The following is a 25,311-nucleotide window of genomic DNA, read 5'->3' on the forward strand; positions in this document are numbered from 1 at the left end:
AACCATCCTCTGTGTAAAACAAAAATTGTCTCATGTCTTTTTTAAAAAATCTCTCTCCTCTCACCTTAAAAATGTGCCCCCTAGTCTTGAAAAAAAAAACCCATCTTAGGAAAAAGATAACTACCATCAACTCTATCTATTCCTCTCATTATTTTATAAACTTGTATCACTTCTCAACCTTCTACCATCCAGTGCAAAATGTCTCAGCTTATCCAGCCTTTCTTTATCAGTCAAACTTTCTGGATCCGGCAACATCCTGGTAAATCTCTTCTGAGCCCTCTCCAGATTAATAATATCCTTCCTTTAACTGGGCAACCAGAACTGGACACAGTATTCCAGAACAGGCTTCACCAATACTCTGTACAGCCTCAATGTAACGTCCCAGTTCCTATACTTCCTTGTTTTATTAATCAACTTTTTTAGGACATGTTACGACATCTTTGGGACAGGTGGGACTTGAATCCAGACCTGCTGTCCTTAGGTAGGAATACTACCTCCACAAAATGTCACAGAATCCCAATCAGAGAAGGAATCTTGAAGGATGTGGTTGGTGCGCCAACCAAGTGGGGCTGCCTTGTCTTGTCCTGGATGGTGTCAAACATCTAAACTGTTGTTGGAGCTGCACCCATCCAGGCAAGTGGAAAGTATTCCATCCGCATTCCTGACTTGTGTCTTGTGGATAATGTAAGAACCGGGTGCAGGGGTAGGCAATTCAGCCCATATGACTGTTCTGCCATATATGATCACTGCCGATCTCATCTTGGCCTTAGTTCCACTCTCCTGACCACTCTCCAGAACCCTTCAACCCATTAGTAATTGGACAGGCTTTGGCGATGCAGATGGTGAATTAGTCACCATAGGATTCTTTGCCTCTGACCTGTTCTTCTGGCCACTATATTGAGATGACTAGCCCAGTGAAATATCTGGCAAATGGAATAATGCAGAACACTGGATGTTGATCTCTGAAGAGTACTTCCTTACTCATGTTCAAAGGTACACATGCAAAGCTAGGATTCTGATAGCCAGAGGTATACAGCACAGTGACAGGCCCTTCAGCCCAACTTGTCCATGCCGACCGGCTTTCCTAAACTGAACTAGTCTCATTTGTCCGGATTTGTCCCATACTCCTCAAACTTTTCTTGAATTTTTAAGTTCCTAGATCATTAAGATTACAACCCATGCATCCAATATCTTCTAAGACCCTAGGATGTAGTATTATAGATTTTTTAGTAAAGCATTATACCCCCGTAAAATTAGTGAAATGATAGCATTTAAACAGTGCTATTTCAATTGCAACTGAGACTTGTATTCCTTAGAACTTCCAGGTAACGCTGCAGATGTCTGGGTGTATTATATTCTGTAGCGATTGGATTAGAAGTATTACAAAATCACCTCCAAAGGGAGGTAATGCAATCCAAGTTTTCCATTTTTAACTGCAATTGTTAGCTTTGGAAAACCACAGCAAAATAAAATATTTACAATAATTTGTTGACTGGCAGCAGTTACTAAACAGATTAATCACAACGTAACAATATTTAATTTTGTTTGAGCTCATAAGTTCAAAGAGAAAATTACATTTTGTGTCCAGCAAAATGTCAGATCATAAAAGTCTTAAACTGATTATTTTACAAAGGAATAGAGAATCCATGAGTGTGTCCGGCTACCAAAGCAAAATATCTTAGATGCTGCAAACATGCATCAAAAAGTGGAAGAAATACTCAGCAAGTCTGGCAGAACCATGAGAGAGTGAAGCATGGTTAATGGGTGGAATCTTGTAGAGACAGCATGGTCTTGGTCATTGACTAGGCAGCTGTTGAGAGGCCCCTGTCTCTCATCTGATTTTGTGCCAATCAGGCAGTTGACAGAACACTGTTACTTCTTCCCCTGACAGAGAACTGGGGGCAGGGGCTGGGGAAGGCAGAAGTACTAGCTATTAAGAATGGCTGACCATCCAAGACTTTAGATCATTGCTGGATTCTAGGCAGAGGTGGCTGAGGGTAAGGGGGGGTGGGGGGGAGTAGTGTTCAGAATTGTGGGAGAAGGGAATCGGTATTGAGGGCAGTAGGCTGGCACTCAGTGGGCCATGCACCCTGATGCTGGACCTCTCATTCAAGCAGAGTGCCTTTGATCAAGGGATTTCCCAACCCTCAGAGTCCACAAGGAATCACCTATGGGTTTGCTCCTTGAATAGTGAAGCCCCAGTTTGCTATCAGCTTAACACCCAGTGGCAGTGTGTGAGGCCCTGAGGGTAGGCACAACTCATCTGTTGAGCAGTGGGACACAAAAGGAACTCTTGAGCCTTTCACAGACTGAATTGGGATCGAGAAGAGGTCAGAGTCTGCCCATGCCTCCATTCCACCTGGTTAAATGACCTACCAAATCTGCCTCTGGTGAGAGCACAAGATTCTGTTTCAGGTCGATGGCTTTTCAGTCAAGAAATCCCTTCTTCACCAAAGTCTATTCCTAAAAACAGGGAATGGTGTTCTTCCGCTCTAGTATTGACTATCCTGGGGTACCAGATCAGATGAATATCGAATCCATGCATGGTGCTAATGGTGGGGCAGGTGGGATGTGATGGAATGGGAATGCCCAGCTTTTATCATGCTCCTTGCACTTCTTGTGCTTGGTCTCCACCTGGACCTGTCTGGGATGCTGAAAATGGTTGGCACCTTCACAGATGTTTCTGCTCCAGTTTAGATGTTAATAGTGTCAGCCCTGACGTGCCAATACAGCTGTTTTTACCGTCACAGTAAGTATGATGGATGGGGATGGGGGAGGGGAAGTTGAACACAACAGCAGAAGAAGCAATCAATGATAGCAACTTCGGGATTTCTGCACAGCTCTGCATGTACAGACTCCAGAAAGCAGCTGTCAGTTTCTGTAGGGTAACAACGGCAATGTTCCCTCTTCTGCGAGGATGTGGAATGAGAGATCACAGTTTTAAGATAAGGGGGAGTAGATTTAAAAGTTAAGGGGAAATTGCATCTCCCAAAGAGTCATGAATGTGTGGAATTTACTATCCCAGACTGCAGTGGATGCCAGGATATTAAGTAAACTTAAGTAGGAGAAAGACTGATATTGAATTAACAATAGATTGAAAGGTAATGGAGAGCAGGCAGAAAAGAGGAGTTGAGGGTGAGATGCGATCAGCCATGATTGTACTGAATGATGGAGCTGGCTTCAGGGGCTAAATTGCCGACTCATGCTTTGAGTTCTTATGCTGTTATGTTCTTCATGTTCTTAGAAGCAATGGTGGAAGTGGCACTTTGCCATCCAGCATGCAGACAAAAACCTATACAGGAATCTCCTACAGATTCTGGTCCAGAGTGTATTCCCTTATCAATGATGTACTTGTCACTTTCTGGTGATGTTCCAGAAGTATGTTTGTCTGCTGAGAAGCTGCCATTATTCCCCACTCCTGTGCTCACCTTCCCAATCAACAAAGGAGCACATACATTTGAAATGTTCTCAAACAAGAGAGACTTATTGAGAGTGTGTGGGATAGTGGGAACAAAAAGTTCCATGTTCACGGTTTAGTGCTGGTACTTATAGAGAGGATCGTAAAAGCCTAGGTAGCACTGCTGTGTCATAGCGCCAATGACCTGGGTTCGATTCCAGTTTTGGGTGACTGTATGTACGGTGTCTATGTACGTTTCAGCGAGGTGCTCTGGGTTCCTCCCACAGTGCAAAGATATGCACGTTAGGTGGATTGACCAAGTTTAATTGTCTGTGACGAATAGGCTAGGTGGATTAGCTATGGTAAATGCGGGACAGTGCAGGGTCTGGGTCGGATGCTTTTCGGAGGGTTGATGCAGAATTATTGGGCCAAATGGTCCCTTCCTGCACTGAAGGGATTCAGTGATACCACACTAGGCAGTGATAACTGTGATCCGTACCTTTACTCTAAGAAAAGCTACTCCGTATGCAGAAGGAGCAATAATTACCTTAACATCTCTATTTTTGCCTGAGTATCAAATTATCAAAGTTTTTGTACCACTCAGAGTCACTAACATCAAATCTATAAATAATTTTGTCCAATATAGTTCCTTCAATTGAATCCAAATATGTATTAAATTTAATGCTGTCATAATGATCCATAATTTCCTAATAAAATAACAGGGAGGCTAATTGAGATGCGGCACTCCACTGCTAGCTTACAAAAAAGGCATTTTTCTGTCTGCCTCACTACTGAAATATATTTTCAGCATTTTACCACGAAAAGAATTTGAAAACTTATATGCATCGGCAGATCTAACTAACACCAGATGTTATTAGATTTTCAACATACAGTAAATTGCATCCAAATGACCCAGTCTTTGAAACAAGTATCACTAAGGCTGGGTCAATTTCCAGTGTTCTCTTGGATTTGCGGGGCAGAAATTAATGTTGATGATGAGAAGTAGCAGGACCTCTGCAGTGCTTCAGAAGGGGGTTGCCTGACAGAATTAAGAGTTCACCACACACTTACTGATCATGTTTCCCCAGGCTTTAAAAACCCGACAGCAGAAATACAGCCTGCCGAGAGCTGCAGTGGCTGCTGCTGGTGATGCACCAACCAGCATCTCCAGAATCCTAGGATCAGTGTGGGATCTGGGATCAGGTAAGTGGATGAGATTGTAATAAGAGTGCTTACTGAGCTGAGGCGGATGGAGAAATTTGAAGAAAGGACAGGAGATTGGTTCTCACCATGCTCGTCGATTCCTGGCGTTGAAAGAGGAACTGTCACTGGAAGCGTGGAAGACACATTGCTATTCAGATGCTCCTGTTTTGGGTATATTTCCAGCCCAGTTGTTTGAATACCAGTGCCAGCAAATGAGGCTTTTATTGCTCATTTAAGGGGCTTCATTAGTACATGATTAGCCATAAATGTTGCCTTTCCATGCCAGACTTAATACGGCAGAAGCTAAAAAGTGGCAGTGTCTCCTCCCAACACCATCCCACCTAATTAAGTGCTCTCCTTCCATGTTTGCTGCTGAGAAGATGGAGGGTGGAGGTGGAGGAGGAAGGGAGCACAACATTGAATGCTTGATGTCAAATGGTGTATAGGCAAGCTTTATCATTTTTTATAAAACAAACCACTTTATTATCATTTTTGTATCATCCTTCTAAATAGATATATAACAAAGTAACAATGCATACAATACAGGACATATAGGAATACTTTATGGGGAAAAGAATGGTCAGGAGCCAAGTGTACCATGAAAAAATAAAATCATTTCCTTTATCAAGTACTTAATATTAACAGTAAAAGTTGAAGCCTTAGTACAGATTCTTCTGACACTCCACTAGTTAGATTTTCCCAACTCAAAAATGACACAATGATCCTACTGAATGGGAGTGGAGGGTCAGTGTGTCAAATGGCCTTCTCCTGATCCTATATTTTAATGATTTTCTAATAATGAAAGGCCTGTTTCTGTGCTATATATCCAGTGCAATCCACTGTAAGATTATACATGAATGCAGAAATTACTGCATATCTCACATTTTCTGTTTATAGTCCAGATATCTGGCATCAGTAGCATTTTACCTTTTGAACTAGATTTGCTTTCAAAAAAATATTTCTTGCAGTGGGGCTTACATATAGTAGTATCAGACATGCCAAAACAATAGTCCTTTGAATGATAAGTTTAGAGTTACAAAGAATGTGTTTAGGAGAGGAGAAAAGTTATTAATTAATAAAGTTTTCCATATAGGGAGCTCAAATTATGATAATAGCATCATTTAATAAAGAGCCATATGCTGTAAAGAAAAATTGAACTCTCAGCTGAGGAGCCACTTTATCCAAAACAATCATGTGATCAGGAACCTATAAATAGACTAGTCAGAAGATCAGAAAGGCAGCACCATTATGAGAACAATCCTTCTTTGTTCAGCTCTGTTTGTAATAACAAAGTAGAAAGAAAAGAAAGTTCAAGTGTTTACAATGTTAGTAAAGATGATTGGTGCAATGAAATTAAGATTGGACATTTATTAAATCAAGCAAATGATTTTATGCCAAAGGAATGTTTGCACAGAACATTCATTTCAAGAGGCAAAAATAGTTTATCAGTCCACTATTACACAGGCATAAAATACATTCATCTGAAATTCTTTAGGATCATAATTGGTTGCTAACATTTCCCCACTCATTTTTGAATGATTGTGTCCTGCAAGCATGAGTAGGATATGAAGGTGTTTGACAAGTGAAGGAACTTCAAAGGAGGAGACGTTAAACTGAGGCCCTCAAAATTATGCAAGAGATTCCATGCTATTATTTTTAACAACAGCATTAGAGTGATCTTCGATGTACTAATAGTTATCCTTCAAATAATACTAAAACAAACACCTCACGCTCAAATAAGAGGAGCAATAGGCCACTCAGCCTGCTCTGCCTTTCAATAAAGTCATAGTTGATCTTATTGTGGCTCAACTCCACTTTCCTGCCAGTTTCCTATAATTTCTACATTGTCATCAATCAAAAATCTGACTTATCCTTGAATAAGTTCAATGATCCAGCCTCCACTGCATTCTGGAAAGAGAATGTGACAGACTAGAAAAGTAAACGTTTTTGGGGCAGCATAGTGGCTCAGTGGTTAGCATTGCTGCCTCAAAGCGCAAGGGACCCAGGTTCAATTCCAGCCTTGGGCAACTATGTGGAGTTTGCACATTCTCCCTGTATCTGCGTGAGTGTCATCTGGGTGCACCAGTTTCCTTCCACAGTCCAAAGATGTGCAGGTCAAGGTGAATTGGCCATGCTAAATTGCCTATTGTGTTCGGTGCATTAGTCAGAGGGAAATGGGTCGGTGTGGACTTGTTGCATCAAAGGGCCTGTTTCCACACTGTAGGGAATCTAATCTAATCTAAATTCCCCTCACCTCAGTATTAAATGGGAGACTCTTAATTTTTAATTCTGACTCCTAGTTCCAGCCTAGTCCACAAGGGGAAACATTCTCCCAGCACCCACCATGTGGCATGCCTTCAGAATCTTATATTTTGCAATGAAATTGCCCCTTATTCTTCTAAACATCAATGGATATAAAAACTCAATCGGTTTAGTCTGTCCTCAAAAGATAATCCCATTCGAGGAATCATTTGAGTGAACCTTCTGTGAACTGCAACATCTCCCTCCTTTTATGCTCAATCCCTCTTGCAGTTTTTTTAAAAAAAATCAAACTCGTTGGGAGATGTTATGACATACCTTCATAGCAGGTGGGTATTGAATCCAGACCTTCAGGCACAGAGGCAGGGGATGCTACACTGTGCAACAAGCCCCTCTTCCCTTGCAATAAATGCTGATGTTTCATTGGCCTTCTTAATAACAAGCCGTATCTGACACATCAACTTTGTGTGATTCATGTGCCATCACACACAGATCTCTCTGTAGAGTTCTGCTTTCTACATCCAAAAATGAAGATATTTATATTTTTCATACCAGAATGGATTAGTTCACATTTTCCCATATTGGCCTGCATCTATTTTTCACAATTCATGTTCCAAAACATTATATATTCTTTATAAAACTGATACCTTTCAAACGGTCTGCGCTGTCTTATTCAGCTGAGTGGGCTGTCTTCATGAAAGGACAAGATCAGGGGAAAGGGTATGGAATTATACCAGTGAAAGAGTAAATTGACTTCAGTTATTATGAAGTTCAAGTGGAAATATTGATTGGTTGTAATTTGCTCAATTTGACAGCCTAGGAGAAAGTGAGGACTGCAGATGCTGGAGATCAGAGCTTAAAAATGTGTTGCTGGAAAAGCACAACAGGTCAGGCAGCATCAAAGGAACAGGAGAATCGGCGTTTCGGGCATAAGCTCTTCTTCAGGAATGAGGAGGGTGTGCCAAGCAGGCTAAGATAAAAGGTAGGGAGGAGGGACTTGGGGGAGGGGCGTAGGGAATACGATAGGTGGAAGGGGGTTGAGGTGAGGGTGATAGGCCAGAGAGGTCGGGAAGAAGATTGCAGGTCAAGAAGGCGGTGCTGAGTCCGAGGGTTGGGACTGAGATAAGGTGAGGTGAGGGGAAATGAGGGAGCTGGAGAAATCTGCATTCATCCCTTGTGGTTGGAGGGTTCCTAGGCGGAAGATGAAGCGCTCTTCCTCCAGGCGACGTGTTGCCATGGTCTGGCCTTTCTTAGCTTTACAACAGTGCCATACTATAGCCAGTTAATAGGTGTGAGGGAGTGGTCCAAGGTGATCAGTATTCAATTTTACTAACTCTTCCTTAAACTCCTTGCTGAGAATCAGATTGCAGAATTGCAGATGTCACTCCTAATCCTGCTATTTCTTGCCATATCCACCACCTTGATTCCAAACATGCTAATCATGTTTTTTTTAAAATACTAAGTTGATTACCTTGAATAGTTCATTTTAATTTTTCTCATTTTAATTGGAACATTCAAATTTTCCTTTCCCACCACAATAAAGATCTATCTTCTATTGTTCATAATATAACATAATAAGTTCCATGAATCTTGAGGGGAAATTGCGGTCTTTGAAGAAGGAGGCCATCTGGGTTGTTCCCATATTCCCAATTCCTTCGCCGCCGCCGCATCTGCTCCCAGGAGGACTAATTCCAATACCAAACAACCCTGTTCCTTTGATGCTGCCTGACCTGCTGTGCTTTTCCAGCAACACATTTTTAAGCTCAATTTGACAGCCTGACAATATAAACCCGATTCTGAAATCAATTGTTAGTTTAATTAGCAAACATCTGGAAAATGACCTCATGCCTGTTTCCCTGAAAGACTGTATGCAAGTGAAGTTAAATGAGATCTCAAAAACTCGTTTTATTTTCTGAATTTATACATCTTCTCTATTTAAAAAGATAGATTCAATTATCCATTGTTTCTTCAGTTGTGATGCCATAATTGCAGATGTTAAAGTTCTCAGAAAATATATTATTTGAACAGTCATTTTAAAGACCATTATATTCAAACATGTTGGCATTTTAATACAGTTTAACAAATAGAATTCAGTTACAGTATGTGAATGATATCATCCCATGCTGCAATTCTCTTGTCTATCTCATTATCTCAATAAAAAATAAGTTCCATTTTAATTCGGTCATTAGCAACATGCAGAATTTCTCATCGTGGAAGGGCTATTACAGCAAGACCACTACAGTTTCACATAGGCACCTTCTCAAAATCAGAAGTCACATGACCAGGTTAGAGTCCAACAGGTTCATTTGAAATCCCAAGCTTTCAGAACATAGTCCCTTCATCAGATGAAGTGGTCACCTGATGAAGGTGCTATGCTCTGGAGCTTGAGATTTCAAATAAACCTATAATCTGGTGTTGGGCAACTTCTGACTTTGTCCACCCTAGTTCAACACCAGTACCTTCCCATCATAACCTTCTCAGATCAATTAGGCATGTAAAGCAAAAACACACTTTTCAGTATCACCCATGTCCCAAAAACAAATTTAACAAACCCAGGAAAGACAAGTGGTGAGTAATTTAACCAATCACAATTTTCAATGTACAGTATTACGAAAGAGTTTCATTCTGTGCTTTAGTTTTGGAATTCCTAGTTCACTCTAATCATTACTGAATGTCATGCACATGTTTGGATTGACTGAAGACTTCAGCTAATTAACACTTGTAACTCTTTAATTTTTCATCTTACTGTGGATCATATCGTGCTTGGATATTTCATTTTGGAGATGATGCTCATTGCAATTAAATGGCATTCATTTAAATCATATACTATTCACAACCATGTAAATGCATGTGCATAAAAATACTGGGAAGAAATTGGCAAATACATGAGAAAGAACTTAGCAACAAAATCAAGATTTTTGAAACAGTTCAGACTCTCATTGTTACATTTGGAATACTATTCAAAAGCTTGAAACATGATGTTTTACTCAAACTATCTGCATTTCTGGGAGAAAGTCAACAATGAGAAACAATTTTATCTGTTTAGTGGAACCTTGGTCCATAGCATTATGTTTGACTGTGCTGTTATACAGGAGCAGAGGGATATATTCCATTACAATTAAATTAATTGTTGTTACTGTATTTGCAATGTTATCAGTTGTCATCGTTGAAAAGAATCCAGTTATAGAATTTACTCAAATACCAATAATTATAGCATGCCTTGGTCGGTTATGTTAGGTAGCAGGTATTTCATTTTCTGTACGTCAGCTATTACTAGTCGTGAATTTGCTTCTGCCATAACTCTCTAGAATACTTTAAAGCAGTTAACAAGATCCATTGCTGTTATTGCAGCTTCTGCTCCACAAAGTCGAGTATAAGCAATAACATCGGGACAAGGAGAATTTATAGAGCGTGCTGGAGTGTGAAACATAGCATTCTGAGTGACTTAATAAGGTGTGAATTGAGTTTTTGATTTTGTGACCATACTTGGATATGCAGAGATGAAGTCAGTGGTATGTGTGTGAATGTCTTCCATTAGGATAATATATTTCATGCCATTAATGTTCATTAGCTTAACATTTTAAATATTACACTTTACCTTCAAGATAAAGTTAGCAGGGCATGGCACTCACAGTACCTGGTTCATGTTAGTTTAAGGATACTGCACATCAATCTATTCTGTGCAGTCATGTCCAAAGTCCAAGCTTGTTCTTTGTGAAAATGGGGTGAGATGAGTGGCAGCCTACATGGAAGCACAGGATGGGCAAAGGGGTGTCAGTGGTTAAGGTAGCGTAGAGAGTTAAGGTGAAAATAAGGCACTTAAGGGATGTGGTCAATAATAACCGTGTGGCTCCAGTTCAGGGAGTCAGCTGAAAGATTCCTTGCAGGGCCTTGGGTTCACCTACAACATTTCAATGATTCCCACTGAGAGTAAACTTGGACAATATCTTTTTATAATGCATAGTTGGGAGGGTGACCTGAGACTGCAAGTTTAGATATATTTCAGAATGGCAAGTATCACACTGGACTCTATAATAAACATTCAATAAAGAGTAAACAAGAAATTACAATGTTGTTTCCTGCACAATAAAAGAAATACCCCTAACTCCACAATAACCAGCAATGTTTGCCAACCGTACAGAATGCTAGTATACTTCTCTCTGACAAAGCTAGTCTCATACAAGTACAGTGAAAGCAATGTAAAATGAAATATCTACAAAAGAAATGCAAATCTGAAAACTGCCCATGCCATCTTTGTGCCCTTAATATGTTTTGTGTTAATGGCAGGAAAATAATGGCTGTGAAGAAGTGCCTTGCTATCTGCTCAGCAGGCTTTATTACTGCCTGCCTGCATCTGCTGCATTGGGAACTGATGGTGGGTTTCACCACAGAAAGGCTTCCCTCACTACATGATCACATGCTGCCCATATTCACCACTGGCACTTTAGAATATCAAACATAATCATATGGGAAGCAGTAAAAAAGCGAGAGTGAGAAGAAGGTGGCACTAATTTCCTGTTCTGCCACTAGGAACAATGTACCACTGTTAAAGTTGCACACAATTTTTTTCAAAAAGATGATAACATACAAGAAATTGTGTCTGACTGGATTGTTCTCTTGATTCATACAATTATTTGATACACGATACATCAATCCTGAAGAAGGGCTTATGCCCGAAACGTCGATTCTCCTGCTCCTCGGTTGCTGCCAGGCATGCTGCGCTTTTCCAGCACCATACTTTTCAACTACATCAATAGTGAATCATGTTCAATTCTGGAACACAGTACAATTCAAGGGCTGTATGGTGGACACAAATGTGTTATAATCCAATGTTTTGCCATTTATTGCAAAATTGTAATTAATTATAGTAAATTGTTATATGAACTGAATTAACAAATTGAAGTCACTTCCAACTGACATTCATGTAATTTTTTGCATCAGTGACTATCTCAAGCAATCCAATCTTCTGCTGTTAAGCTTACCACCACGCTGGACAAAGTAACCCATTTTTGATTGGCACCCCAATCTACACTTTCAGCATTCATTCCTTCCAATTTCAGTGCACAGTGGCTACAGTGTGCATCATCCAAACCTAGGACCACTATGATCTAGCAGTCAACAGCAGCAAATGCAGGGGAACACCACCACCTACAAGATCCCTCCAAGTTACACACTCACAAGGCAGCAATGCCTACATCCATGAAGGAATACAAAATCAAAACAAAAATAAAAATTTAACTAGTACCAACAGAAATCTCAAACAGGTTGCAAATTGATCATAAGTCTTTTTCAAACATGTCCTTATATTGTCGGTAAAGTTCTGAATGATACAGGAACCATGTCTATTACACTACATCATGGAGATTAGTCAAACTGGCAAAGGCTATATTTTGTTTAACTGCTTATTTTAAAAAGGTTAGAGCTACGTGAAAAAATCTTGTGCAGTTTCTGCAACTCTATATTAATTAGATTTAAATTATTCATTAAGAACAATTTACAGTTTAAAGATAAATCAAGAATTCTGCTCATCCACAGCTCAGGGGATTTAGCTACATTTTCAGAAGACAAATTCTTACATTTAGTGCAGGTGAAGTGGTAGCAGAATTAATAAAATGTGAGAGTTACAGACATTTTTCCTCGTTCAATAAAATTACAAAACACCTGCAGTGTTATTCAATAATGTGGCTTCATGCAAGTATTTGCACTTAACATGGTTTGCAGGCAAAAACAGTATTTCACAATTAATTCCTGTGTGTCAACTTAGATGAAAAATTCTTCCTCCACACCACTTGCATAAAACTGTTGGGAGGTTTCAAATGTTTGTTGACAAAAAGGTGTACTTTTCTTGTCAGTTTTGGAAGTTTGCCATTTTTTGCTCAAAACACTGATATTCTCAGAAGACATTTCATCTTTTAGTCCAGCACTTACTGTTGATTTTAATGCAAAAGATTTTGAACTTAAATCAGGAAGACAGTTCTTTAAACCTGTTGAAAATGTGTCTAAAGAACAGAGGCTGTCATCAGACAACAAACTTGTTTTTGTAACTATGACTCCAGTGTCAACATCAGTTTCTGCATTTTGTAGTCCAGTGTTGGTTTCATGTTCAAAGTTTTGGAGCTTTGTAGACGTATTGTAACAATACGCTAGATCACAGCGAGACAACGTTGCTGGACTGCTGCGCTGTGATGAGTAACAGGAACTGCTTTTGGGTGTGCTGCACAAACTCTCCGAGGTGCTGCTTTCAATTCTGTCCAGCATTCCATGTAAACAATTTCTTTGTTTTCCTTTCACATATCTTCTCTCCTGTTCATTTTCTGTCAAAGTGGAGAACATTTTGCTCTTTTCCTGATGCATTTGGTTGTATAGCCACCTTTCTGAAAGTGAAGTTTGATTGCATGGCACTGAATTGCATGAGTAATTGTTCAAACCACCGCCAGCAGAGCAACTTCTGCCCAAGTACTGCATTCCCCCTTTGATCTGTTGCAAGGTTCAAAGTCAGTAGATCAGTATAAAGATATTTAAAGATCACAGCGACATTAGTTAGCAACAAGCACTCCAAACAAAATAAGCTTATTTCATTTTCAATGAACCTTGACATAATACAAGATGTAATTACATAATAAAAGCACCTCTTTAAAATAAACCTTAAATACCTACTTTTAGTATGGTTGAATTATGGTAAGGGAAGTTATTTGAGTAGGTCCAAAACTTGAAAGGTATCAGGTATTAAAATCAATTCTTACCCTGCAAGGGACATGAATCATACTATCTTGGATTGTATTTAAACGAATGTTCAATAGGGCTGCAGAATGGGACTAGCTGCGTGACTCGTCTGGAAGCTGGTACAGACACGATGGGTCAAATGGCCTCCTCCTGTACTTTAAAATTCTATGATTCTATCTACTGAAAAGGAATTTGCTTTGTGAATGTTCCATTTCATTTTCCATAAGTAATTCTAAAGGGATTTGAAGAGTTTCAGATTTAATTATTTTTAAAAATATTCAATAATCATTTCGCAAATACTTTCAAAAACCCGCATTGTACTGAGCATATTTTACATGTTATATATTAGTACTCAAGCCAAGAAACATTTTGGCAACAGACTCACATTATACTTACATTGCATGTACTGTAAAATTAATATTCTCCTTTTACAGTTTACTTCAGACATTGTGAGCCCATTGACTGGTGCCAAACTATTACATGCATATTTAAATTAACATCACAGCTTAATAAACAAGTATTGCCAGGGTAATGTCAGGGCATCACTCTTCCTGCCACTGTTGATTCAGTGACAACAGGAAGTCAATTCCAGGGTGCTGGTATTGAAGACACTGATGGACAGAAGCTACATGAAACTTAAAGGCAAAAATGCTACAACAAATCTGAGTTAGACCAGACTTGAGAGTACTGTGTACTATTCTGGTTTCCATATTTAAAAAAAAAAGAGGCCTTGATGAAGGAAAAAAATAGAGATTTGCAAAGTTCATTCCAGAACTAGCTCTGGATGGCTTGTTGAAGTCTTTAAGATAATGAAAGGGATTGATAGATTAAAAATTTGGGAAAATGTAAGGGAATCCAACACAAGAGGATTTATTTGATTGTCATGAATAAATCCAACAAGGAATTCAGGGGATTTCTTCACCCAAAATAGGTATGTGAAATGCATGACCATAGTAATTAGTTCAGGCAAAGCACATTAGTAACATTGCTGATGTTCAAACACATGGAAGAGAAAGCAATTAAAGATTATGCTTATAAGACTGAATGCAGTAGGCTGAGGGGAAGGAGTAGCGAGGGTCTGAAAAACTGGGATGCCAGCGTGAGCACTGAGGTAGCAGCAAGAGTTCAGAGTTGGATGTGAGGCTGTGGGTTCAGATTCAAATATCTGCCTTCTAAAGAAAATGTAAGTGCCATATAACAGCAAAGAATCCAAAATATTCTTCCCCACTTCTTTCTCTAAACTAACGTATTCATTCAAATTAGAAGCTGGGACATTTTAAAGATGTGTAACCTAATTAGTTAAATAAAATATGGTAAGAGTGGCAGGTATAGGTGATGTGTCGCAGCTGCAGCATGGTGGTGGTGGTGGTGGTGGGTGGGGTGGGGGGAGGAGTTGGTGGACACTTGTGTGCACATAGTAATCACATCTGCAGGAAGAATGTGCTGCTCATAGATCTTCTTGAGATTTGAGCAGGAGTGTGTGCTTCAGGCACTGCAATGCCTAAGGGAGGGGGAGAAGTCACCAGGCCACTTTGTATCAGGAGACAGTCACAATCTCAGTATTCCAGATTTAGTTCACGGTCAAGGACAGCTTGATGTGATTGTGAGTGAAGTAGGCATGGGGATAGAAAAGGTTGAAAAATCCTCAACGTCTGCAATTTTTCAACAAATTCAAGGCACTTGCAGCTTGTATGGACAAGAACAAGAACTGCAGAGTATTTAAGTGAAATGACCATGGCACTCTGTTCCAAAGTGCCATTTAAGTGAGGGCAGTGAGAAAGGTCATAGATCTTATAGGGCACAGTATGCTTAGGAGATAGATAGACTTCTATGTATCTGACACCACAAGTCTTGAAAGCTATGTTGATTGCCCAATGCCAGCATTCAGGCCATATATTCAGAACCACAAAGCATTTTGCATAAGAGGGGAAAGATCCAGATGTTGTGGTCCACATGGGTGCCAACAACACCGACAGGACTAATAACAAAGTTTTGCTTAGGAATTACGAACAGCTAGAAGCCAAATTTAAAAAGCAGAATTACAAAGAACATCATTTGTAAGAACACTGACAAATGGTAAGTTAGATCAGACAGCTGAATGTGTGGGTCAAGAGGAAGCTTTTCTGCTAGGGCTGTCTTCACCTGAACCATTCATCACTATCTACCACTAATCTCCTCCGTGTATTACACATTTTGTTTCGATTTAACACCAATGTTAAAATTCCTTGGCCAATTACAGATGGTACACCTTTCTCAGAGTCTCTCAGCAATATTACCAATGGTGTTAAAGTGACTATAAATTAAATTTCATGGATAATAGACATAGATTTTTTTCAGTTGTAAAATAAAATGGAAACAAACACTGGTTCATGCTGATGAACAACTCTAAACTGAGGCAGTTACAATAAGATACATGGACAATGTTATTGTTGGAAGATGTTCATTCTTATATAAACCAATTTATTATGCTCTGTATAACAGGATCAACTGTTCCCTATTTTATACTCCATTCTCCTTTCAATAAAGATCAAACATTTCATTTGCTTTCTTTATCACTTTCTATACCTGTATTCTAGTTGTTTTTTGTACTCCATGTTCCTCTGTGCCACAGATTTGGGTAATCTCTCTCTCTGTTTAAATATATTGCTTTTCTATTCTTCCTGCCATGGCTTAATTGTGGCCTTCACTTCCCTACCTGTCCTCCAGAAACCTTAAGTCCCTTGCTTATTGACAATCCTGTCTCCACTGGTCTCTGGGCAAGTCTAATGACCCTTAAACATTCACTCCTCTTCTCTGTCTTAAATGGGAGACCACTTATTTTTAAACTATGGCCTCTAGGTGTTGATTACCCAAAAAGGGGGAACATCTTTCCAGTATTTACCCTGTCAAGTCCTCTCAAAACCTTGTATATATTTCAAAATGATTACATCTTATTCTTCCAAAATGTCAGTAAGTAAAGGTCTGAACTGCTCAATGTATCCTCGTAATACACCTTCTTTATTCAAAGAATAAGGCAAGTGAATCTTCTCTAATCTGTTTTCAGTGGAATTGTTTCTCTCCTTAATTAACAAGACTAAAACTGTACACAACCACTCCAGATGTGGTCTCACTAAAGTTCATTTTATTTTTCAATTTAAAATAAGAAGGTGGTGTAATGACTGCAACTTAATTTATAATCGCTTTAAAACTTTCAGTAATACTGTTATATTGTAGGCAGTCTCCCTATCTTATTCAACAAATTGTGCAATTACAGTAATCATTTATAGAAAGTCTGAGTAAGTGCTAAACATTTCTCATAGTCCATGTGCAATACCTACTTGGAAAAGGATCTTGTTTCCATCATAGTCTTCAGTTTGCCATCTTGTGTTGCTGATGGGGATGCATGGATTTGGAAGAAGAGGCACCAGTTCTCCGATTGCATGCACTCTGAATTGAAGCACAGCTGATTCTTTCAGATTTACAGGAACTCCGAGTGGCAACTGTTTTAAAGAGAGCTGGATACAGAAACTCTGGCTCGAGAACACTGTGAAACAGCAGAAGTCAATTTTCTGCACAGCAGCTTTCTTCTGCAAAATTAACTCATAGAGTTTGACGGAATCTTCAAAGTTTTCATTGCTGCAGCATACAGTAACTCGCAAGATCTCATTCCCATAGTGCACCTGTCTTACAGCCCAGATTGGCATGTTGGCATCTAAAGAATAGAAATCCTGACAACAAATCATATAAGGAAGTATTTTCCCACCCACACTTTCACTGTGATGATATTGCCATGGTGGCCCCTGAAAAAAGTCATGAACTTGTAAGATTCGTTCTTCACCAAAGTCTTCATGCAGGAATAGAATAACAGAGAGTGACGGGTAGCCAGATTTTTTTCTGTGCTGTGTTTCACAGCATTTTTTTGGTGTTGCTCGCTCAGAAACATGAAACAACTGGATATCCGGGCTTAGCCAATGTAGCAAGCAGTCTAGTGTTTTCTGTAATCCTCGAGATTCACCAGGATTTGCAAGTAGATGCACAGTCATTTGGAAGGGATCCTGCCCCTCTTCCAACACAAATTCACCTTAAAAACAGAGCAAATGTTATTATTACCAAAATAGAAACAAATAATTAATTCTTCATTTACTTGATCATTTTAAACTCATTAAGGATATCAAATATTTTGTTAATGTTTTATTAACCAGCACCTACAGGACCAGGAGTGTGCCATTTGAACAATTATTCCAGTTTATTAAGAAGTCCACATGATCAGTGTAAAAACACCCACTAAGTAATACAAATGTAATTACAGGTATTCACCTCATTGTTATAATTTATTAAAGCATAGCTACCTAAATAATAATACAGCTTTGCCTTCAATCAAACTTGCCAGCAGAGAGCCTTCTCACTCACACCCTGAGATGACTTACTCAGACATTGCAGAGACTATGCTAAAACAGTAAACTGTCAGTATTTCAGGAATATCATTTCTGCTAGTTTATCAGGTGCTAGTTAAACAAATGTTTGCTGATCGAAGATGGGATACTCTTGAAGCTGGCATAAGCTCCTTACAGAGGATCACTCAGAGGTATCAGTACATCAATATACAAAACATTATTAATTAATCTGTTCAGACAGGTTATAACACACCTTTGTAGCAGAACAGACATGAAATTTCTAGTCTAGAGACAGGGACACTACCCCTGGGCCACAAGGTCTCCTTCAATATATACTCATACTCCTTTGAGTCATAGAGTCATAGAGATGTACAGCATGGAAACAGACCCTTCGGTCCAACTCGTCCATGTCGACTAGATATTCCAACCCAATCTAGTCCCACCTGCCAGCACCCGGCCCATATGCCTCCAAACCCTTCCTATTCATATACCCATCCAGATGCCTCTTAAATGTTGCAATTTTACCAGCCTCTACTACTTCCTCTGGCAGCTCATTCCATACCCGTACCACCCTGTGTGTGAAAAGGTTGCCCCTTAAACCTATGCCCTCTAGTTCTGGACTCCCTGACCCCAGGGAAAGGACTTTGCCTATTTACCCTATCTATGCCCTTCATAATTTTGTAAACCTCTATAAGGTCACCTCTCAGCCTCCGACGCTCCAGGGAAAACAGCCCCAGCCTGTTCAGCCTCTCCCTATTGCTCATATCCTCCAACCCTGTCAACATCCTTGTAAATCTTTTCGGAACCATTTCAAGTTTCACAACATCTTTCAGGTAGGAAGGAGACCAAAATTGCACGCAATATTCCAACAGTGGCCTAACCAATGTCCTGTACAGCCGCAACATGACCTCCCAACGCCTGTACTCTGACCAATAAAGGAAAGCATACCAAACACCTTCTTCATTATTCTGTCTATCTGCAACTCCACTTTCAAGGAGCTATGAACATGCACTCCAACGTCTCTTTGTTCAGCAACACTCCCTAGGACCTTCTCATTAAATGTATAAGTCCTGCGAAGATTTGCTTTCCCAAAATGCAGCACCTCGCATTTATCTGAATTAAACTCCATCTGCCACTTCTTAGCCCATTGGCCCATCTGGCCAAGATCCTGTTGTAATCGGAGGTAACCCTCTTCGCTGTCCACTACACCTCCAATTTTGCTGTCATCTGCAAACTTACTAACTGTACCTCTTATACTTGCATCCAAATCATTTATGTAAATGACAAAAAGTAGAGGACCCAGCACCGATCCTTGTGGCACTCCACTGGTCACAGACCCCCCAGTCTGAAAAACAATCCTCCTCCACCACCCTCTGTCTTCTACCTTTGAGCCAGTTCTGTATCCAAATGGCTAGTTCTCCCTGTATTCCATGAGATCTAACCTTGCTAATCAGTCTCCCATGGGGAATCTTGTCGAACGCCTTACTGAAGTCCATATAGATCACATCTACCGCTCTGTCCTCATCAATCCTCTTTGTTACTTCTTCAAAAAACTCAATCAAGTTTGTGAGACATGATTTCTCACGCACAAAGCCATGTTGACTATCTAATCAGTCCTTGCCTTTCCAAATACATGTACATCCTGTCCCTCCAACAACTTGCCCACCATCGAGGTCAGGCTCACTGGTCTATAGTTCCCTCGCTTGTCCTTACCACCCTTCTTAAACAGTGGCACGTTTGCCAACCACCAGTCTTCCGGCACCTCACCTGTGACTATCAATGATACCAATATCTCAGCATGAGGCCCAGCAAGCACTTCTCTAGCTTCCCACAGAGTTCTCGGGTACACCTGATCAGGTCCTGGGGATGTATCCACTTTTAATCATTTCAAGACATTCAGCAATTCCTCCTCTGTAATCTAGACATTTTGCAAGATGTCACCATTTATTTCCCTGCATATACAACTTTCTAAAAAGCAGACTCTGCTTGACAAATGCGATTGAGCTTTTTTTATGAATTAATGGAGAAGGTTGCTAGAGTGAAATGAAAGTTGACAATGTGGGTTTTTTTTTAAAGAAAGTCTTTGACAAAGCATTACATTACAGATTGCTTAACAAAACTGAAGCTCATGGAATCGGAGGGTCAGTGTAAGCTTGGATAAAAAATAAGTTAGACAACAAAGAACCCTGATATATGGTTGTTTACAAAATTAGAAAACAGTGCAGTTTTCAAGGATCAGCGCTGACGAGGACTACGTTTGTATATATACACAGTTAATTTGTTATATTTTTGTAAGTGCTGTAAACACTGCATTAATTGGGACCTCACAATCGGCTCAGTGGTTAGCACTGTTGCTTCACAGTGCCAGGTACCCGTTTCGATCCCAGCCTCGGGTGACTCTCTGTGTGGAGTTTGCACATTCTCCCCGTGTCTTTGTGGGTTTCCTCTGGGTGCTCCAGTTTTCTCTCACTTTCCAAAGATATGCAGGTTGGGTGGATTGGCCATGCTAAATTGCCCATAGTGTTCAAGATGTGTAGGTTAGATGCATTACTTAGGGGTAAATGTAGAATAATAGGTTTGGGGAATGGGTCAGGGTGGCTTACTCTTTGGAGGGTCGGTGTGGACTTGTTGGGCCGACGGGTCTGTTTCCACATTGTAGTGATTCTATGATTCTGTGAATCCAGAAGCACTGACTTGTAGCTCAGGTGCAGCTCTCCACTAACCACCTCCACTGCCAGCCATATCTCCCGCCACACCCCTCTCCCCCCACCCACCACCCAACCACTGCATTTTCTGTTTACCAAACTTTGGAATACTAACTGGTATCTGCCAGATGACATCACAAAGATGTTTTGATGCTAGGCATGGAAGTTCATTAAAGTGACTGCATTCATAACGCTACATAGAGAGATGTTTTGGTCACTTATGGTGAGTAATAGTGACTACTCAATTTGAGAAGGCACCATACACTGTGCATTTATGATCCTGTTTATTCACCAGCAGATTCAATTTACTGGCACAATCTGATCCTGACATGTGCCGACTAATGTGAATCTTACTGAGTTGGGAAGTGGGGTCAGGTGACCATGTATTGATATCTGCCAGGGACTAGGAGGAGAGGGAGAGCAGCTAGACATGCCAAAAGTCTCTCGTATACTGTGCCTGAATGAGGATGAAACCAATTCTCAAAGTGAAACAATACTTTGGTGTGGAGTTAAAATTATGTATTTAGCTTTCGCTAGAGTGAAGATCTCCAGTAATACTTGCACCGCGAAAGGCAGTTCTGGAGTTTGAAGGTACCAGATCCAGCAAGGAAAAGAACACAAGTAAACTTCTGGGAGCTAAGGATTATTTTGGTGTGAATCTGGAAGAATTGAATATCTACTGAATTGATAAGAAGTGTCATGTACCCCGGTGGAATGTGCATATACAATTGTGCCATTTAACTCCAGAATGATAACTCATGGAGTTTAATTAAAATTCAAGTGAAGCATTTCAAAGTCCCACTCCCCTTGATTCTTGCCATAAACAAAGTTTATTAAAGGTAGACTGCTACCTTGTCCAACGTACTTGTGATTACTCACACAAGTTATTTTAAAATAAAACCTCTGTAATGCTTTTAAAAAAGCAAGTACAGTGAAAACATTGCATGGGCCACCCATTTAGGGGAAGAGGGAAAATATTTATTGGATTTTACTGAAGTTTCAGCAAGAAGCCATTGTTTAACTGCCCAGCAGGACACGGTCGGCATTTCAAGCATATCTACCTTATGAATAGCAATAGATAAATCATCTGCTGCAAAGCTAATCTGGAGGCAATTACATTTCAGAGCTAAATTTGTTTATGTAGCAGGTCAACTTTAAATTTAGACTGCCAAAAGTAATTAAATATTTGAATCAATCTTTTGGACAGATCATTATTGTGTACACACAATAGATTCCAGGAGATCAGTTTTCCTACAGTTGAACAAATAAGCAAGAAAAAAAATCTGCCTTTAAAAAAAAAATCAGATTTAAAATAACATATTTGCACACAGCTGTGCCTGCACATGAGCTGGAAAACGTTGCAGGGGTAATGTAGGAAATAAAGAAGAAAGGGCTTCTGTCCAAACGAAGAATTTTCTAACTTTTACAGATCATTGCAAAAACATGACTGCTTCATTTCATAAAGAAAATATTAGAAACTGAAGTTTGAAAGGTAACACCATCCAGATGTCTATATTGATAAGGGTTGCTGACAAAACTATTTGTTTACACTGCATTAAACTTAAGTCAATAGATGAAGTCTTAAGCAATTTTAATGATTTTTCCCATGTTTAATGGTAATGCAAAAATGCTTGGTGAGTCTGGCAAGAGAGCCATTGTCAGTAACAGGTCCAGTTCAACCACCAATGGTGGTTTCTAAGGGCTGAACACTCTCATCTCCTGAATGATGTGGGTACTGGTGTGTCAGTTGGGGAAATAAGGTGAGCTTAGAAAAATGAGATTTGAAACTTTTGAGGGAAAAAACTCTAATCCTGTAATCAGATTTTGAACATCAAGAAGAGAATTTTAAAAAAGTTCTTTGATGGGATGAGGGTATTGCTTGCTAGATCAGCATTTATTGCCCATCCCTAATTGCCCAGAGGGCAGTAAAGAGTCAACCACATTGCTGTGGGTCCGGAGTCACTTGTCGGCCAGACCAGATAAGGATGGCAGTTTCCTTCCCTAAATGACATTAGTGAACCAGATGAGTTTTTCCAACAATTGACAATGGATTCACGGTCATCACTAGACTCTTAATTCCAGATTTTTTTCAAAAACGTGAAGTCAAATTCCACCATTTCCTGTGGTAGGATTCACCAGTGATTGGTGAATGGCCTATTTGCATGTATTTAAATATAATTAGTACCTAATCATGTGCACGCAATTTTGTATTCTCCCATGCAGTGGAGAGGAACTAGATGATAGTTGCTGACATAAATCCAGAATCAGGCCCCTGATGGCTCCAGCTTGCCACCTGCTCTGCTGGACCTCCATCTTGAACAGCAGTCCCCAGTATTGCAGGGCACACTCCATGGGCAATGACCACTTACAATCCCCATCCATGGAGATTGGCATCAAACACAGATCAGCCTCACCGCATTTTTCCAACTCACTTCACCACTTCATTGCTGCACTTTGAGATGCACCAACACTTCTCCATCACAATGCTGCTGCAAGGACACTTTACACGCAGGGACAAGCATCCAACTTATGGATTGTAAATTGAGTGCACCTCAAAGCTCATTTGCTCTCTTAGTGCTCACTCATTTTGCACCTACTTTGATACTCTCAGAATCTCTACAATGCTTTGCCATTTTTCCCTCAGTTTTCCACCTCATTCAGAAGTTAAAGGCTCACAGTACATCTGTGTCACCTTGTTGCTTAGCATAAGCAGTCTGCCATTGTTGTCAATAGTGATCAGTCAATACCACATCTCCATCATGTACCAGCAGCGCACACAGCCAACACATTGCATGTACTTCAACCAAACAGCCATGTCTCAAACTCTAAGGGGCTTGGACATGGTCAGCTGGTAGAATGAGTCTGGCAAGAGAGCCATTGTCAGTAATACAGGTCCAGTTCAACCAGTCCAGGAACTCATGGCAGGTCAGGTGAGGAGCTGCACAGTGAGCAGAGGCCCAGTCATTAATCAGTCACATCTGTCCATTGTGGGTCAGTGGGATGGGCCACAGTCAGTCAGGGACCTGCTCAATAAAAATGAATGGTGTTTATGAAGAGCCACTACTATGGTAGGGAAGATTATTATGGGGAAGCAGTGGAGGGGGCAGTCATTGTGAAAGGTGGCAACTCAACACACAAGGGCTGGAAATGAAAATGCACAGAGGAAATGGATTATTGCGGGAGTCTATACAAAGATGGGGTGGGGGTGAATGGGAACAGTGCAGCATGATTGTTTCCACGGCTAAGTTGTAGGGCTCAGGGCTAATGTTAGGAGATGACGATCACGGGGAGCAACACTGGGCTCAACAAGCCGGACAGTGTTTAAACGACACCCAGCTCCAATCTGGGTGCAGTAATTGGAGATTGTGTGTTTCTGGAAAGGAAACTAGACACTGTTTGTTCTTAGAAGCAAATGCTGAGAGAGGAAAGACAGCAAAGTGATGCAGATAGCTGAAGTGGGGAAGGCCAGGCAAAAGAAATATTTTGTGACAAATGTTAAGTCATTATGTTTGCTTAGATAATTAGAAAGTACATTTGCTTTAAGTGCTGAAAGGCTGAGAAACATTTGTATTCAGAGGGATCTAGGTGTTCTTGTATCCAGAGGAATACTTGGATGGAGAGGATTGTCTTATGAGAAAGGATTGGACAGACTGGAATATTGTGCGCAGTTCTGGGCCCCATTTCTCAGGAAGGATCAGAGTACTTACAGTGTGGAAACAGGCCCTTTGGCCCAACATGCCCACACTGACCCACCGAAGCGTACCCCACCCAGACCCATTCCCCTACATTTACCCCTTCACCTAACACTACGGGCTATTTAACATGGCCAATTCACCTAACCTGCACATTTTTTGGACTGTGGGAGGAAACCCACACAGACACGGGGAGAATGTGCAAACTCCACACAGAGAGTCGCCTGAGGCGGGAACTGAACCCGGGTCTCTGACGCTGTGAGGCAGCAGTGCTAACCACTGTGCCACCGTGGCCTTCAGAGGAGGGTCACAAGAATGGCCCCAGGAATGAAAAGCTTAACATATGAGGAACTTGATGGAGTTCAGAAGGAGAGGGGGGAATATAATTGAAACATACTGAATAGTTTGGACACAGCAGATTTTGGGAAGATGTTTCCATTGGTAGAAGAGACTAGGACCTCAGGCATAGCCTGAGAGTAAAGGGAAGAGTAAAGGAAGATAAGGAGAAACTTCTTCAGCCAGAGAGTGGTGAATCCATGGAATTCTTTGCCACAGAAGGCTGTGGAGACCAGAGCATTGAGTATGATTAAAACAGAGATAGGCAGGTTCTTGAGTATCAGGGGGATAAAGGATTATGGGAAGAAAGTGGGAGAATGGGGTTGAGGAATTTATCAGCCATAATTGAATGGCAGAACAGACCCGATGGATTAAATGGCCTAATTTCTGCTCCTCTGTCTTAGAGTTTTACTGCTAGGCTTGTATCCACTGGGGTTCAGGTCATCTAATTGAAACATATAAAATCCTGAAGGGTTTTAACAGGATAGATATGGAGAGGATGATTCCTCTTTCTGGGAAATCTAGAAATCTAGAATCTAGAGTTACCTCTTAAAAATAAAGTGAAGTTAGGTATAATATTTCTCTCACTTCTTTGGAACTTCCTTCCAGAAAAGGTGGTGGAA

At 40.4% G+C, this 25,311-nt stretch overlaps 1 protein-coding gene across 3 annotated transcripts in view; it reads right to left on the minus strand.

The window, feature by feature from the left end:
- The window catches only part of LOC122555860 (protein FAM124B), a 75,893-nt gene that overhangs the window by 17,673 nt on the left and 32,909 nt on the right, over nucleotides 1–25,311 (minus strand). For 2 of the 3 annotated variants that reach the window (XM_043702080.1, XM_043702081.1), the window contains exons 3-4: nucleotides 16,900–17,642; nucleotides 9,234–13,336 (exon numbers count right to left, since the gene is read on the minus strand). In XM_043702080.1, coding sequence (XP_043558015.1) covers nucleotides 12,620–13,336; nucleotides 16,900–17,642 — 1,460 coding nt within the window. In that variant the 3' untranslated portion in view covers nucleotides 9,234–12,619. Of the gene's footprint in view, nucleotides 1–9,233; nucleotides 13,337–16,899; nucleotides 17,643–25,311 lie in introns of those variants that run through there. The other variant, XM_043702082.1, reaches the window with a different exon arrangement.

This window comes from Chiloscyllium plagiosum, chromosome 13 (genome assembly GCF_004010195.1).
Source record: "Chiloscyllium plagiosum isolate BGI_BamShark_2017 chromosome 13, ASM401019v2, whole genome shotgun sequence".
In the NCBI taxonomy this organism is placed as follows: Eukaryota; Metazoa; Chordata; class Chondrichthyes; order Orectolobiformes; family Hemiscylliidae; genus Chiloscyllium; species Chiloscyllium plagiosum.